Source organism: Sorex fumeus, unplaced genomic scaffold (genome assembly GCF_029834395.1).
Source record: "Sorex fumeus unplaced genomic scaffold, SorFum_2.1 ptg000122l, whole genome shotgun sequence".
NCBI lineage: Eukaryota > Metazoa > Chordata > Mammalia > Eulipotyphla > Soricidae > Sorex > Sorex fumeus.
The window spans coordinates 54314773-54330469 of NW_026606179.1; the positions used below are offsets into that span (position 1 = coordinate 54314773).

At 58.9% G+C, this 15697-nt stretch overlaps 1 protein-coding gene and 4 non-coding genes across 5 annotated transcripts in view; 3 read left to right on the top strand and 2 right to left on the bottom strand.

Moving 5' to 3' along the window:
* The first annotated feature begins 1434 nt into the window (after window positions 1-1434).
* VAC14 (VAC14 component of PIKFYVE complex) overlaps window positions 1435-15697 on the top strand; it is a 50307-nt gene continuing 36044 nt past the window's right edge. The window contains exons 1-9 of the mRNA XM_056137046.1: window positions 1435-1820; window positions 10987-11137; window positions 11215-11382; window positions 12130-12192; window positions 12367-12474; window positions 12729-12838; window positions 13053-13159; window positions 13794-13928; window positions 14216-14368. Of these exons, the coding sequence (XP_055993021.1) occupies window positions 1717-1820; window positions 10987-11137; window positions 11215-11382; window positions 12130-12192; window positions 12367-12474; window positions 12729-12838; window positions 13053-13159; window positions 13794-13928; window positions 14216-14368 (1099 nt within the window). The 5' untranslated portion in view covers window positions 1435-1716. The remainder of the gene's footprint in view (window positions 1821-10986; window positions 11138-11214; window positions 11383-12129; window positions 12193-12366; window positions 12475-12728; window positions 12839-13052; window positions 13160-13793; window positions 13929-14215; window positions 14369-15697) is intronic.
* On the bottom strand, window positions 9159-9229 carry TRNAG-GCC (transfer RNA glycine (anticodon GCC)). Its single transcript has one exon. It is a non-coding gene; the product is annotated as a tRNA-Gly (tRNA).
* TRNAG-GCC (transfer RNA glycine (anticodon GCC)) lies at window positions 9619-9689 on the top strand. The gene has a single exon. It is a non-coding gene; the product is annotated as a tRNA-Gly (tRNA).
* On the bottom strand, window positions 9857-9927 carry TRNAG-GCC (transfer RNA glycine (anticodon GCC)). Its single transcript has one exon. It is a non-coding gene; the product is annotated as a tRNA-Gly (tRNA).
* TRNAG-GCC (transfer RNA glycine (anticodon GCC)) lies at window positions 15410-15480 on the top strand. Its single transcript has one exon. It is a non-coding gene; the product is annotated as a tRNA-Gly (tRNA).

Below are 15697 nucleotides of genomic sequence, written 5' to 3' on the forward strand. Positions count from 1 at the left end.
CTGAATGCAGAGCCAGGAGTAACCCCTGAGCACCTGAGCATGCTGGGTGTGCCCATCTCCCCGCAATAAAAGAAAACCCTATCAAGAAAGGAAAGCACATTCTCATGGATTTTTCTAGACAGTTCTTCTATGACTAATTAAATTGGGGGTTAGCCCTTGTAGGCACACAAATCATCACCAACTTAGAAGCTTAGAATGATACCTGGTCTGGTATATAAAACGGTTGGAACTGAGTTGTTGGTTTAGGGTCTCAAGAGGCTAACATCAAGGCACCAGTCAGCTGCATCCTCATCCTTGCAAGAAAGAAAAATTCTACTCTGGGCTCCCATAGCTCATTGGCAAAGTTGCAGCCAAATGACTCAAGTCCCCAGAATTTTAGCAACTAATGCCCTCAACTGCTGACCCACTGAAGACCACTCTCAGTTTCTTGCCCTTAATTAGATAATTCACCAAGATGACTCTTTGGGCCTATGACTCCCCCATGGCCAGTGGGGCCAGCTCTCTGCCTCAAAACTCTTCTGCCCTCTCAAGGCCTCCCTCTCCAACCCCCTGGGGAAATCTTCCCTTTATTTGTCTCAAGGTCGACTGATTCAGGATCTTCATTCCTATATAACATCTACTGTAAGAGCAGCAACCCTGTGAGCTGACGAGTTTCCCTCACACAGAGGGAGGGGATCCCACAGGAAGTGCACCAAGAGGCATGGCTGACGTAGATAACACCAGCACAGTCCCTCACAGACATCATAGATCCCGGTCTGTGGGTGATGCCCCATTCCCAAGGTGGTTATTGTTCGAAGCTCTGTGTGTACCCTTTGCACTCACAGGAGGAGTAGCCCCTTCCCTGGCTTACTATCTCTCCTGCCCAACCAGCGCTGATTTCAACTGAGGATCCATTTGCACATCTTAAGACAAATGTGTAATTCTTCAAACCCATGGTTTAGGCAATAGCAAGGCAAACGGAAGAATGTAAGTGTTTTTTTAAGAGCTGATTAGAGAAAAACAATATTAAAGGATAGTACTAGAGGCTAGGCTGTGGCAAAGATCTAATTATGTGATGTTAATCCAATTTGGGGAACAGAAGAGGCCAAATCCATGACTAAGTAATGTGAACAGTGGGATCGGTAAGTGGGGAATAAATTATACTAAGTGAATCCCAACATCACTGAATTCTCACGGACATCCTCCCGAAGCCTACCAGGGGCCAAGGCGACCACCTGCAGGGATACACACCCCAAAGGGCACGTGTCTAAGCCGCCTCAGGGTCTAGGCAAGGATGGATCGGCGGGAGGAGCGAGGGGGCGGGGCCTCTAGGGGGCGGGGTCGAGGCGTGGCCAACCCGCCTGCGGTCCGCGTGTGGGCGTGGCTAGAGGGGGCGTGGCTGGAGGGGCCGGCCCCCGCAGCGGAAGGCGGAAGCCGCGGCGGCGTCACATGATCGGAGTAACATGGCCGCTGCCCCTTGAGCACCGCAGGCGCCGGGCGGGAGTGTGTGCGCGAGCCGTTAGGCGGCGGGGACAGGTGCGCGGGGGCGGGGGGCCGGGCCCGGGTTCGGAGGCGGCGCGCGGGGGCGGAGGGAGCAGGCAGGCGGGGAACGTGGTGGTCCATGAGCCGGCGCCGCTGGCAGCGCCGAGCCGCCGACCTCCCTGGCCCCGGCGCTCCCGGCTTCGCCGCGGGCTGAGGAGTCGCGGGGCTCCGGGGAGCGCCCCGCGCGCTGCCACCATGAACCCCGAGAAGGACTTCGCGCCGCTCACGCCCAACATCGTGCGCGCCCTCAATGACAAGCTCTACGAGAAGCGGAAGGTGGCCGCGCTGGAGATCGAAAAGTAAGCCCCTGGAGTGGGCGGGGGGTGCCGCGCGCCGGGGGCCGCGTGGGAACGGGACCCCCCCTCGCCTGCCCGGCCTTCCCAGGCTCGGCCCCGTAGCGCAGTGCTCGGGAGCAGGAGGACCCTTGGAGATGACGTCTGGGGAACCAGTTTTGCCCCCTGACCCGCTGTGTGACTTGGGCTAAGTTCTTCCAACTGATGCCCCAAAGGGCTGCAGGGAGAATGAACATACGGTGTTGGGCTTTAGTAAAGTGGTGCGAGCTCGCAATGGTCTCCGTCGAACCCGGTAAATCTGAGCCTTTCCTCCGATGAGAAATAGAGAGGGAGAGGATTGCTAATGGGAACGAGCCACATCATCCCATATCCAGCTTCCCTAATGTGAAAGGGATTGTTGGGTGACCCAGTGGAAAAACAAGATCTGAAACCTCAAGATCTCTTGGCACAGAGCCTTGCCCTTTTGCCCTTTCTCCATCCTGTCCCCCTTGGGGCAAGTGAAAGTGGGATTAATTGGACCTTTCTAGCTTCTACAGCCTAATAGTGTGTGTAACTAGGATCTGATACTTTGTTTCTCTGTGTAAAAAAAAAAAACCCAAGGTGTTTGCCTGGGTTTTGTTATTTGCTATGATTCGCCTTTTTTTTTTTTCCTTTTCCCCAACCAGTTCTCATAGATTAAGCCAAATGGTTGGGGGATTTCAGAAGACTGGAAAGAAGTGGGGAGTGGAACTGGGTGGACAGCCAGTCTTGAAGTCAGTAAATGTGTGGCATAGCTCTGCATTGTCCAGTGTGATGACTATTTACCTGTAAATTAGTAAATAAGCAACCATTGATTCCGTTTCCATCATGCCATGTCTATTCTTGTGTTCGATCGTTCCTTATGACTCTCAGCTGCCCTGTGTGGCTCACGGACCTCAGGGCATTTCCATCACCAGTGGCAGGTGCTATATTAGTTGGCTCTGACCTAGTCTGTGAAGCAACACGATTCTCTGGCCTTGGGCAGATTCCCTGACCCAGCATTTCTTAACCTGAGCTCTGTTGGCATTAGGGGACTGGCCGTTCTCATTTGGGGGGACTGTCCCCAACAGCATAGTATTCCCAGGATCCCCTGGTCTCTACTCAACAGGCGTTTGCAGCACCCCATTAGTTCTCTTCATCAATAATGTCTCAAGGCATTGCCAGATGGTCCTGGAAGGTACCAGATAGCTCTAGTTGAGAACCCACATCTTAGATGGCGTAGGTTTTTCTTCCATTTTCAAAAGGAAGTTTGCATTTGAGTGAGGTGACCCTCACCTTTGGCTTTGACATCAGATCGCGTTGGCAAAGGTTTCATTGGAATTATCTGGGTAGGTAGGGGCACACCTAGAAGCACTCAGAGGCTACTCCTGAGTCTGTGCTCATGGGTCGGTCATTCCTGGTAGTGCTCAGGAAACCATGCAGTGCGAGGACTGAACCACGACCTCTACATACAAAACAGTTTTGCGTGTGCTCCAACGATGTGTGGCACAGCCTGTCAGAAAGGAACTATCTCCACCGTCTGCCTGCCAGCTCTCGACCCAGCTTCACCTGGCTCCGCCGCTGCTCCCTTGTGTTTGCAAGTCTCATGACAGGTGGCCCCACATCCCTGGGCATTACCAACCTGAAGCCATTGGCCATCACCAACGCTGTTTCCTCAGTCTGAGATTCGTGTGTCCAGCACCCCCATGCGGGCTCCTCCTGAGGGTGAGATCACCAAAGGGATTCCGTCAGCACTGTCCTTGGTCTGTGTGATCCACAGAATTCCCTTGACCTTAGCAGAACTGTGGGCCCCCTGAGAGCAGGGGCCTTTGTGTTTATCCTCAGCACAACGCCTGGCAGCATCTGACAGAGTCAAGGATCAGTCACTTTGGCTGGGAAGGAACATTGTGCCCAAGGCCTTTGCTCCTCCAGTTGTGACCAGGCCAGCCGTCAGGGTCATGGGAGCCTGTTAGGACAAAAACGTCACTTCCCACACATGTGAATGGGCACTTTGACCTGCCCCCTGGGTGATCCGTGGCATTTGAAAGTTTGCAGGGCCCTTCAGCTGGTTTCTACCCCTCTTGGGGAGGTATTTTGAAGGGGCAGTGCCTGGGGTGAGCTGCTCCGCAAGGGGGTTTGTAGCCGCTCAGAGCACTCACCCCTGCACTGAGCTAGAGAAACTTGCCACAGCTCTGCTGACCCCTTGGCTCAGGGCTGCGCCCCTCTGAACTCCTTTAACCATAATGATCTTCCTTACAGGCCTAATCTCCAAGTCCATTCACAGTTGGGTCTAGGTTTCAACAGTCATGAATTAGGGGGATAGGCGACACACATAAGAGGGATGACTAGGCAGGAGATGCTTCCTGGTTGGCCATTGTATGCGCCCCTTCCTCTGTACTCATCATCTGTGTGGCTCCCCAAGAACCAGGTGGTGTGACCCCACTGCAGACATCCTGGAGGTCAATCTTCCCACATTCTGCAGCTGAAACCCGAACTGTGAGAGCTGAGAGGGTTCATCTGTCTCGGAAGATTCCTTAGAAATCACAGCAAAGGGGTTTCCCCACCAAAAGGGGATGTATATTTCAGAAAGGAAGTGTATCTTGACCTTCTCTGGGGCTCAGCATGGCCGTGCTGAATACCACGTGCTGACTGACTCTGGGTTTTCCAGAAACCCTCACTCAGCCCAGAGCCCCGGTGGCATGATGTTGCTGTGAGGGACCAAAACTCCCAATGAGAAAGAGGGGCCAGAGCGAAAGCACAGCCGACTCGGGTTCAATCCCCTACATCCCCTATGGTCCAGTCCCACCAAGAGAACCCCTGAGCACAGAGCCAGGAGTAAGCCCTGAGCACTGCTGGATGTGGCCCCCACCGTGAAAGAAAGGGGCTAGGACAGAGGGACCAGAGAGATGGTCCAGAGGGCAGGCGCGTGCCTTGCAAACCCAGCTCAGACCCTGGCGCCACATACAGTCCTGGTTATGGCCGTGACTCACTCCTGAGCTCAAGGCCAGGACAGCCCCTGAGCAGGACTGGGTGTGAACCAGCCTCCCCAGTCTCGAGTGGGACCTGAAGGTGAATATGTGTGCGGGTCGGACCCTGCAGCCCCACGTGCTGTTCTGATGCCTCCAGGGGCGCCCTTGGGCCTTGGTCTTTGGTCTCTAGCATGTCGGCGAAGTGGTCAGAATGGACGTTTCCGGTTCGGTGGGCCGCCCTCTGCAGGGGCACTTGTCCCCAGTCTGGGGGGTGCTCTGACAGATGTGCTAGAACCCTGCAACCCTCCATGGTGAGCAGGAACAGGTGTGATGCCCCATCTCAATCACTCCTGAGCTTTGAGTGCGAGATCCAGAAAATGGGGGTCCCCCGGCACATGCCCCAAGGACTCCAGAGCATAGGAGTGGGTGTGTGGTCTGAGCTCCCTGGGTTCAGCCCCTCCGATCAGATAAGACACAGCTGTTGCATTTGATCTGGTTCTTTGTGGGGGGGGGGATACTTTGGTTGTTTTTTTTGTTTGTTTGTTTGTTTGTTTGTTTGGATTTGGTTTTTTTTTTTTTTTGGCCCTCCACACCCAGTGGTGCTGGGTCATTCCCTGGCTTTGTACTCGGGTCACTCCCGGCAGGACTGGGGGAATGTGCGTGGGTGGGAACAAGCCCGGCAGCTGTGTGTGTGGTGAGCATCTTGCCTGTACCATCTCTTGCCATGGCTCTTCGGGAGTAGCTGCCCTGAAGGAAATACTCGTCTCTGAGAGGCTGTGGGTGGACATGGACGCCCGAGACTGCAGCCTGCTCGGCTCTGTAAGCGCAGCGGGACCCTCAGCAGATGGCTCCGTGCGGGTGGTCTTCGCCAGCCGCCCCGAACCAGGGGCTGGGCCTGATCTGGCCTGGCTGGGACCTCGGGGTCTTCTAAGTTGAGAAGTTTCATGGAGGAAGCTCAGACTTCCAGGGAATTGGAGGTTGTGGGGCCGATCTGGAGGGGCCCAGGCACCGTCTGCCCTGTCCCCGGCCGGGACATGGCTCGTTGGTTCCTCACATCTTGGTGCTCACACATCTCCTGCAGCCTCTGTTACTCTCTCTGTGGCTGGAGCGCCACAGCCTTGGTGCAAGTGGGAATGGGCTCTCTCGGGGCCTCATTTCCTCACTGTGCCAAAAGGACCATGCCCCAGGCCACGTGCGGTGTGATGTCATCCCCGAGACAGGCCCGGGCCTCAGCTCTCACACAGAAAGTGAGTCACCAGGGGCTAGAGTGGGGCTTGGGGGAAGGGGCTCCTGTAGAAAGGGGGGGTCCCTGGGGGTTCCTGGAGGGGCCTCCTTTAGGGAGAACGCCTGTAGGCACTCCTGGGTGTTCAGGACTCGCTCTGGTGTGTCGCGTGGCCTTCAGCACTTCCCAGAAGCCCCGCAGTTGTACCAGGTTAACATGACTCTGGATCATGTGTCAATTTCCTTGGTAACGTGGGTGTTTAGTGTTTGCACCACATGGGGTCACAATGACGCCTGCTGATCAGACTGGCTCTCCCCAAAGTGTGTCCAGGGTCTGTTTAGGGTTCGTGGCCGCGGGCTTGCCTCAGGGCTCTGGCCTCAGGCTGAGGTGGCGCTTTCCCCATTGGTGGCAGGAGGGGAGGGGCGGAAGAGGCAGGGGTAGAGGGGGGAGAGCAGGGAAGGACCAGGAATCAGGGGCGCTCCCAGCTCCGCAGCCATCACGGGTGACCCCGGGTGTTTGTCCCTCCAGGATATGCAGGCCACAGCCCAAGTCCATGGGAGTTCCCAGGCAGAACAGGATACGGGCTTTGTCCTCCCCTCTTCCCCCCACCCCCCCACCCCCCTCACCCCCCCACCCCCGCCTGGAACCAGCCCCAGGCTCTATGACAGGCAGGCATGTACAAGCCCCGTGGGCGTGTGCGGGGCTGAATGAGCATGTGTTGGGTTGGGGGGGTGGTCTGTGTGGGGCCCAGTGTGTGGGGGGCAGCATGTGCAGGGTCATGTGAGCCCACATGGGGCCCAGTGAGGGTGGGGGGGTTGAATGTATCCTCACGTCTTCTCATCTTCTAAAGACAGTGAAGGTTGTTGTCTGTCACCATAAGCCCCTGTAGCCATCTCCTCCAGAGTCACTGAAATCTCCGCCACTTGGTGGCTGGGCCCTTGGGTGGCCCTTGCTATGTGGCACAAGGGTGCGGGACCAAAGGCCACGGTGACTTTTTTTTTCTTTTCTTCCATTCTATCTACTTTTTTTTTTTAATTTATTTATTTATTGAATTACTGTGGGAAAAGTTACAAAGCTTTCAGGTTTAGGTCTCAGTCATGCAAATATCAAACACATTTCCCTTTACCAATACTTATTTTTTACCATGAAGAACCCCAATAAAACCCCACCCCCCACCCCTCCCAGTCCCTGTGAGGTAGATGAATTCTAGTTAGCACTCTATCTGCTTTGATTAGATTCATTGTTTCAATAAAAGATTCACCACTATTATTTAGAGTTTACCCCCCCCCAAAATCAGACATGCTGAAAAAGCATTGTGAAATGATTTGCTTTCTACAGCTAGGTTCAAGAATTAAATGTTGGTTTTGGATTTCTGCTATTTTACTTATTAACCCTGGAAGTATTTCTACTGAAAATCAGATAATTAAGAAATTGGTTTCTGTGCTCTGGAGTCGTGGCCGTGCTGGAGAGCCGCTCGTGGGGGGCAACTGGTGACCTCGGTAGGGCGTGAAGGGCAGACCGAAACGCCCCCCTTCCCATGAGGTTTTAGTCGCCCCCACACCCCCGGCTCATACCTGCTGTCCACAAGGCTCCCATGCGGCCACCATCTTTCTTTTCAGAGAGGAGAGGGCGAATGGGGCAACACCCTTTCCCCTCCGGGCAGACATGATGGTCTGGATTAACGCATAGTCCGTTCACTTTTCTGCTCCAAGCTACTGGGTTCTGCATTAAGTCCTTGTGCTTCTGGGGCCGTGGCTGTGCTGGAGAGCCGCTCGCGGGGGGGGGGGGGGGGGGGGGGGGGGGGGCCAACTGGTGACCTCAGTAGGGCGTGAAGGATGAACCGGAATGCCCCCCTTCCCATGAGGTTTTAGTCGCCCCCACACCCCTGGCTCATACCTGCTGTCCACAAGGCTCCTATGCGACCGCCATCTTTCTTTCCAGAGGGAGGAGGGCAGAAGGGAGCAACACCCTTTCCCCTCCGGGCAGACATGATGGCCTGGATTAACGCATAGTCCGTTCACTTTTCTGCTCTAAGCTGCTGGGTTCTGCATTAAGTCCTTGTGCTTCTGGGACTGAGGCCACGGTGACTTTGGGGTCGCAGCACCAAACTCCTCTTACAGTTGCCACAGGATCATGACACAGAGCACTGGCCCACCTCAGAGACACTTGGGCCTGGGGGTTGTTTCCTGCCTTCACGGAGTGGGGGAGGGGCGGGGCTGCCTCTGACAGGACCGGTGGTTCCCGGCCTCCCGTGGTGATGGGACTGGGGGTTCCCGCTCCTCTGATAGGACAGGAGGTCCCCACTCCTCTCACAGGAGTGGGGCTTCCCAGTCCTCTGACAGGACTGGGGGTTTCTGTTCCCCTCAGGTGGGGCCTGAGGTTCCTGAGCTGACCCTGTTCTGGTGGGAGCAGTGGGAAGGTCGGAGCTTCAGACGCCCGTGACCGTGGCACGGGGCTTGATTCCCTGGGGTGGTTCCAGTTATGGGTGAGGACCTGGTCAGCTCCATAGGAGGCACATGTGTTGGGAACCCCCCCACCCCCAGATTTTCATGCTAAGAAGGTGGCGATGACCGGGTTCTGTGATGGTTTTGGAGCCTCTGGTCCTGCTTCTCCCTTGGTCTGGCTGCTTTTACCCTGGCTTCTGAACGAACTCCTACATACCCCTCAGCACCCCTCTGGCATGCCCCCTTCATGAGCACCCTGGCCACTGTCCCTGTTGCCCTGCTGTCACTGCATTTCATGGTGCTGGGCCTGCCTCCTCCTTCGCTCCCACTGAGACCCTCACAGGGACAAGGACTGGGCCCCCAAACCTACTCTTGGGACTGTCGGATCTGAGATGTGGCATGTGGGGATGGCCGTGCTGCGGCTGCCTCTGAGGTGCCTTCAGTGCTGATCAGGCTTGTCCCAGGTGGGAACTTGGTCCCACAGCACTAGGGTTCCCAGAAGGAGGGACGCCGTGTGAGTGGTGTGTCCTCACCTCCCGGTCTCCGGAATGAGGAGACTCCATGTCTAGATCTGTGGGACTTGGGGGACTGAACTTTTCTCAACAAAGGTCTGTAAAACTCAAGCTTTTAAAACACAATATTTCCCTTTCAAAGCTTTTGGGCAGCCTGAAATGTCAGGATCAGTCTCGCTTTGAAAAAAAAGTTCTGCTGTTGCATTGGCCGGGAATCGAACCCGGGCCTCCCGCGTGGCAGGCGAGAATTCTACCACTGAACCACCAATGCGGCTGCTGGGGGAGGGTGTGAGCGGCTCCCTTTCATTCCCGTCCCGCCCAGGCCTGTGCTGATTCACAGAAGAGGGACTGGCCAGGCTGCCACCTCAGCGGGCAGGGGAGGGACGCGAGAGAAGGGAGCAGGGACGCCAGGCTGATTTGCCCTGGGACCTCAGGACTGGGAGGGATGAAGGCCAAGCCCGCCCTTGGCAGGAGCAGCGGCAGGAAGCATGTTGGGACTCGGGGCAGCTTCCTCCCCGCACACCACATGTGTGAGCTGAGCTGTGTCCGTCCACGGCTGTCATCTCAGCTTACTTCTCGGGACTGCCCAGAGCAGAGAGGCACCTCACACGTCCCCCACCTTCCCAGTGAAAGGTGTAGGGGGCTTGGCCCACAGCAGCTGCATTGGTGGTTCAGTGGTAGAATTCTCGCCTGCCACGCGGGAGGCCCGGGTTCGATTCCCGGCCAATGCAACAGCAGAACTTTTTTTTCAAAGCGAGACTGATCCTGACATTTCAGGCTGCCCAAAAGCTTCTCCAGGTGTCTGGTGGTCCTGGGGGATGGCAGAGGATCAGGCTCCCTCCCAGCAGTCTGGGGGGTCTCTGAGGGGAACTGAGCCAGGGGGAGGCAAAAGAGCAGTTGCATTGGCCGGGAATCGAACCCGGGCCTCCCGCGTGGCAGGCGAGAATTCTACCACTGAACCACCAATGCACAGTCAACGCTGGCCCATTTGCCACTTCTTGTCCGGGAACTGCCCCTGTCATCATCAGGGAGTTGTAGAAGATCCCGGGCCTCACCTGGCTGGTTTGTGCAGTTCAGGGATGTCGAGCCACCCTGCTGCGCCTCAGGCTCTGGAGCCCAATCCCGAGGCAGGGATGGGGGGACACCTGCCCGGAACCCACTCTCCCCCCACATCTGTGCTTAGGGGCTGAGCCTGTGGGAGGCGCCCCTCTGGCATGCGGGCACAGCCCCTCAACCTCTTGGACCATCACCACAGGAAAGTTCCTTGCTGCCCTGGACTGTCTTAGGACATGGTCCCCCACTGCTGACACGCTCCTGAGGCGCCTGTCTCCCCATTGAGCCCTGGCTCACTCTCCTCACCCATGACTGTCAGTCTCCTCACCCGTGACCCTCACTTTTCTCACCCGCGACCCTCACGTCACCCATGACCCTCACTCTCTTCCCCTGCGACCCTCACTCTCCTCACCCACGACCCTCACTCTTCTCACCTGGGACCCTCACTCACCTGGCCCAAAGTCCAGCTCTGAGTGTGGGGTCCTCCCTGTGATAGCGCTGCACACGGCAAAGAGGGGATGACTGGACTCCGAGCCAAGGGGCTCCCTTGCTCTCCTCCCTCAGGGTCCCCCTGCTGCCCCCATTCCTCCCTTCTCCTTCACAGCTTTCCGGTCCTCTGAGACAGTCCCCGGCCACCTCCCTCCGCAGCCAGTTTCTGCCCCACCCAGCCCGTGGTTCCCCGGGGGTCCTCACAGGAGCACCTCAGAGGCCACCTTTCCCGTGGACGCCCAGTCTTTGGGGGTGGCCCGCCTTTCTCATCTGGGGGCCTTACGCCACACAGCACCGGGCGTGTTCTCGGGGGTCCCCGCTGTTGACACCGTCGCTGGCAGTCACAGACCCAGGTCCTGCAGGGGCTGCAGGCAGGCGGGGCGCATGAACCTGGTGCTCAGGCGTCCGGAACCCCTGCTGGAACTCCCCAGGTGTGAGAGCAGCCCCCACCCTGAGCCCCCTGACGCCCCGCTCCCCCCTCTCCAGGCTGGTCCGGGAGTTCGTGGCCCAGAACAACGCAGTGCAGATCCAGCACGTGATCCAGACGCTGTCGCAGGAGTTCGCGCTGTCCCAGCACCCGCACAGCCGCAAGGGCGGCCTCATCGGCCTGGCCGCCTGCTCCATCGCGCTGGGCAAGGTGCGCCCGGTGTCCGCCCGCTCGACCCCCGCCCCGTGCCGCGTCCACGGGGACTGAGACGCTTCCCTGGCCCGCAGGACTCGGAGCTGTACCTGAGGGAGCTGGTGGAGCCAGTGCTGACATGCCTGGGCGACTCAGACAGCCGCCTGCGCTACTACGCCTGCGAGGCACTCTACAACATTGTCAAGGTGGCGCGTGGCGCCGTGCTACCGCACTTCAACGTGCTCTTCGACGGGCTCAGCAAGGTGCGCCCCAACCCGAGCTCCCTGCTCCCCATACCCGGCGCCCAGACACACCTGCCCTGCCCTGCCCTCAGCTTCTTGCTCGGGGTTTCGTCTGTTCTCCATCCCCTCCTGTCCGTTTCTTTTCTTTTGCTTTTTGGGTCACACCCAGCGATGCTCAGGGGTTACTCCTGGCTCATGCACTCAGGAATTGCTCCTGGCGGTGCTCAGGGGACCATATGGGATGCTGGGAATTGGACCTGTGTTGGCCGCTTGCAAGGCAAACGCCCTCCCCGCTGTGCTATCGCTCCAGCTCCCTTGTCCGTTTCTCTGGGTGACGGGGTCAGTCCTCCACAGGAGGGTTGTGGGGTACTTGAGAGCGCTTGCCCCCTCCTTCAGAGCCGTCCTGAGGAACAGCAGACCTCCTACCCTGCACTTCACGTGGCCCCCAGCTGGCCTCACTGCCCCGAGCCCCGAGAGTAGAAAGGACACCCCAATCCCCAGGTTGAGAGCCCCCAGGGCAGGCCAATGGCAGCAGCCCCTGACCCAGTCTCCCGGGGCTGGGTCCTGGGGCCCCTGAGCAGGTGGGGGACAGAGGCTGCTCTTGCTCCGCCCAGGTTCCCTCAGGCCTCCCCACAGCCCCACCCCGCACCAGAGCCTCTGCTCAGCTTCCCAAGACCCCCCCACCCAGGCTGGGGGTTCACGCGGGGCGCCTTCCTCATGTGCTGACTGTGACGGTCACACCACGTTCTCGGCTCTGTGCCTCCGTAGCTGGCCGCTGACCCAGACCCCAATGTGAAGAGCGGATCGGAGCTTCTGGACCGGCTGCTGAAGGTACTGGCCGCTCTCCCCGCCCACGGCCCAGGCAGAGTGTGGACATGAAGGGGCGGGGGGCTCCACGCACCCCTGACCCCACTGCCCTGGCCAGCAAGAGGGGGCTGTCCCTCCCCCCAGTTCTGCCCCGTCCACGGTGGCCCGGGGGCAGCTGTGTCTGTGCGTGCTCTGCAGGACATCGTGACAGAGAGCAGCAAGTTTGACCTGGTGGGCTTCATCCCCCTGCTGCGGGAGAGGGTCTACTCCAACAACCAGTACGCGCGGCAGTTCATCATCTCCTGGGTGAGCCGCTGCTTCGTGCCTGGCTCCCTGCGGCAGCCACTACCCCTCCCGCATGTCCCCAAAGCCGTCCGCGCCCCCTGCAGAGGCCCTGGTGCCTCAGCCTCTCATCACCCTGGTGGGATGCCCCTCCAGCGCCCCCCTCTAGCCTACCCGCCCCCCCCCCGTCATCCTTCCCGGCCTCCCCTTCCCCTACGCCTGCGAACCCTCAGCCCCTGTGTACGGCCTGACGGTTCCTCCTGCTGGCCTCCCGGCAGATCCAGGTGCTGGAGTCCGTGCCGGACATCAACCTACTGGACTACCTGCCCGAGATCCTGGATGGACTCTTCCAGATCCTGGGCGACAACGGCAAAGAGATCCGAAAAATGTGAGGGGGCGGGGGCAGCGCACATAGACCCGCCCCCTAGACAGAAACCCACGCTTCTCCTGGCCCCGCTGCCCCCACTCGACCCCGCACCCTGACTCGGCGCCTCTCTGGGAGCACCCCCCACCCCGACTCAGCACCTCTCTGGGAGTACCCCTTACCCCGACTCAGCACCTCTCTGGGAGCACCCCCCCCACCCCAGCCTGTGTCTTCGTAGGTGTGAAGTGGTGCTGGGGGAGCTTCTGAAGGAGATCAAGAAGAACCCCTCCAGCGTCAAGTTCGCTGAGATGGCCAACATCCTGGTCATCCACTGCCAGACCACGGGTGAGCGTCCCCTCCCCACCGCCTCTGTGAGAGCCAGTTCACTGGACGTGTCGCTCAGGCTGGGTGGGGTCACGAGCCAGTTGTCGCCGTCCTACGCTGCCAGTTTAGTGCATCCCACGGTCACCCTCATGGGTCAGTCACGTGGGTCAGGGTCAGGGCTCACCCTCGTGGGTCAGGGCTGCCCAAGCTGATCTGGGGGCACCTGCAGAAAAAAATGATCCTGACCCTCCCCGCAATCTACCACCTTTAGAAGAACAGCACACCCTTCCCGCCACACCCAAGGCAACCCCACTGGTTCAGCATCCCCTGACAGGGGCGCTGTCACCACTTTGGGGGACCCTGGACTCCAGGTCAGCTGGTGCTGACCACGGCCAGGCTGGATCCTGCTTCCTCAGTCAGCTCGGGAGCCAGCAACAGATGGGGGGACTCGGGGGCCTCTGTCAGGCCCGGCCGTGGGACCCCGTCACCAGTCTCAGGCACGCAGCCCTCAGGGGGTCCCGACAGACACAGCTGTGGGGAGCGAGTCCTAGCCAGGGACCCCAAGGCTGGCGCCGTACCTGCCGCATGGGGAGTGAGAGCCCCTTCGGGCTGTACCCCGTCCTCCAGCCTGCTCGGACCCCGCTTCCTCCCGCAGATGACCTGATCCAGCTGACGGCCATGTGTTGGATGCGCGAGTTCATCCAGCTGGCCGGCCGCGCCATGCTCCCCTACTCCTCGGGGGTCCTCACTGCCGTGCTGCCCTGCCTGGCCTACGACGACCGCAAGAAAAGTATCCTTGCCTTGGCTGGGGCGTGGAGCCCATCGTGCCCCCAGGGACTAACATGGACTCCCCGGGTGCCCACCCCTCCCTGGATGCCGCCATCTGGGGGTTCTAGGCCTTCCCAATGGGCCCTTCCTGCCTCCCACTTCCGGGGCACAGGAAGTCTCGGGGTAAGAGAGAGCCAGGAAGGGCCCTCTGGGAAGGAGTCAGTACCTCTCGGGGAGTGGGGGACACCCCAGCTCGGAACCCCCCCCCCAGGGCTGTGGCAGGGCTGCTCCTTACCTCAATGCTCACAGGTATCAAAGAAGCAGCCAACGTGTGCAACCAGAGCCTCATGAAGCTGGTCACCCCCGAGGACGATGAGCCCGATGAGCCCAGGCTGGGGGCGCTGAAGCAGGCGGAAGCCAACCCCGACGACACCCCTGCCAAGCCCGGGGGCCCAGCCAGTGGTGAGTCGCTGCAACTCAGGGGCCTCGGAGTCCAGCTCAGGGAGGAGCGGAGGGGAGGGGGGTCAAGACCCGCATCTGGCGGCACCCGCATCTGGCGGCCCTAGCCGGACCCACCATCCTGACCCGCTGCCTCCCCGAGGCCTCTCTGAATCATTGTCGGGCTCAGCTAGCAGTGCAGTTGTTCTTAAGATCTGGGGCCTAATAGGAGCACAGGCAGGGGCGGTCCCTGAAACGTCGCCCAAAAGCTGCTCTCCTCCTTCTAGGGTTGAGTCCAAGTCCTGGACACACAGCGTACACACGGGTCCACACACATGTAGAGATATACGCATGGGCCCACACACAGACTCCTACACGCAAACACACAGGGCCACAGATTCATGCATATACATGGACCCACATACATGCACAGACACGCTCATGTACACAGAGATACACACAGGCACATGGTTTCATACACGCAAATACATGGGCCCCCACACACATATACAGAGACACACAGACTCACACTTGCAGACACATGGATCACACGCACAGATGCAGCACAGGGACACAGGCACACGCACAGAAACACCCCCAGAGTGACCTCTCAACACAGATGAGCTCAGAGCAGCACCCTCTCATTGGTCTCTAGTGTGAAGGAAAGCAGTCGCTCTGACTAGGGTCTGGAATTTGACCCGGAGTACCGTCTAGAACTCTCTTTTTCCCTGGCACCTCCCTCCAGACCAAGGCAGTGATCAGCCGGGGGGCGGGCCACACTCTCCTCTGCCACATCAGCCTGGACCTGCCCACAGAGACGAGGAATTTCCAGAGCCTTTGCTCCCCGGGGGGTGGGGGTGGGGGGGTGGGACAGGGACGACCTCTCAGGCTTCAGCTCTGAACAGCTGAGCCGAGAGCCCCTGGGGTGCTGGGCCTTGGGCCTGGGCTGGGGGTCCGGATCTAGAAGTTTCCCTGTCGCCTGGTGGGTGTCAGGTTACAGCCCAGCCTTCCTGACTAGGAGCCTCAGCAGCAAAACTGTTGGAGGCTGAGCCGCACACAGCTGGAGCATTGGTGGTTCAGTGGTAGAATTCTCGCCTGCCACGCGGGAGGCCCGGGTTCGATTCCCGGCCAATGCAGCAGCCAGACTTTTTGGCAGCTCCTGAATCGCAGCTGTATTTTATGAGCCTTCCCTGAGTGTCCTTTTACCTTACTAGCTTCTGTCTTTCCATTTGTTTGTTCTCCTTTTAGAGAACTTGGAAAGTCAAAAATACTAGAAGGGGCTTGTCTCCGACCCCCAAGCCCCACTTCTCCCCCAGCCAGGCAGCCTGGGAGATCATCCCGGGCTGCAGTTCC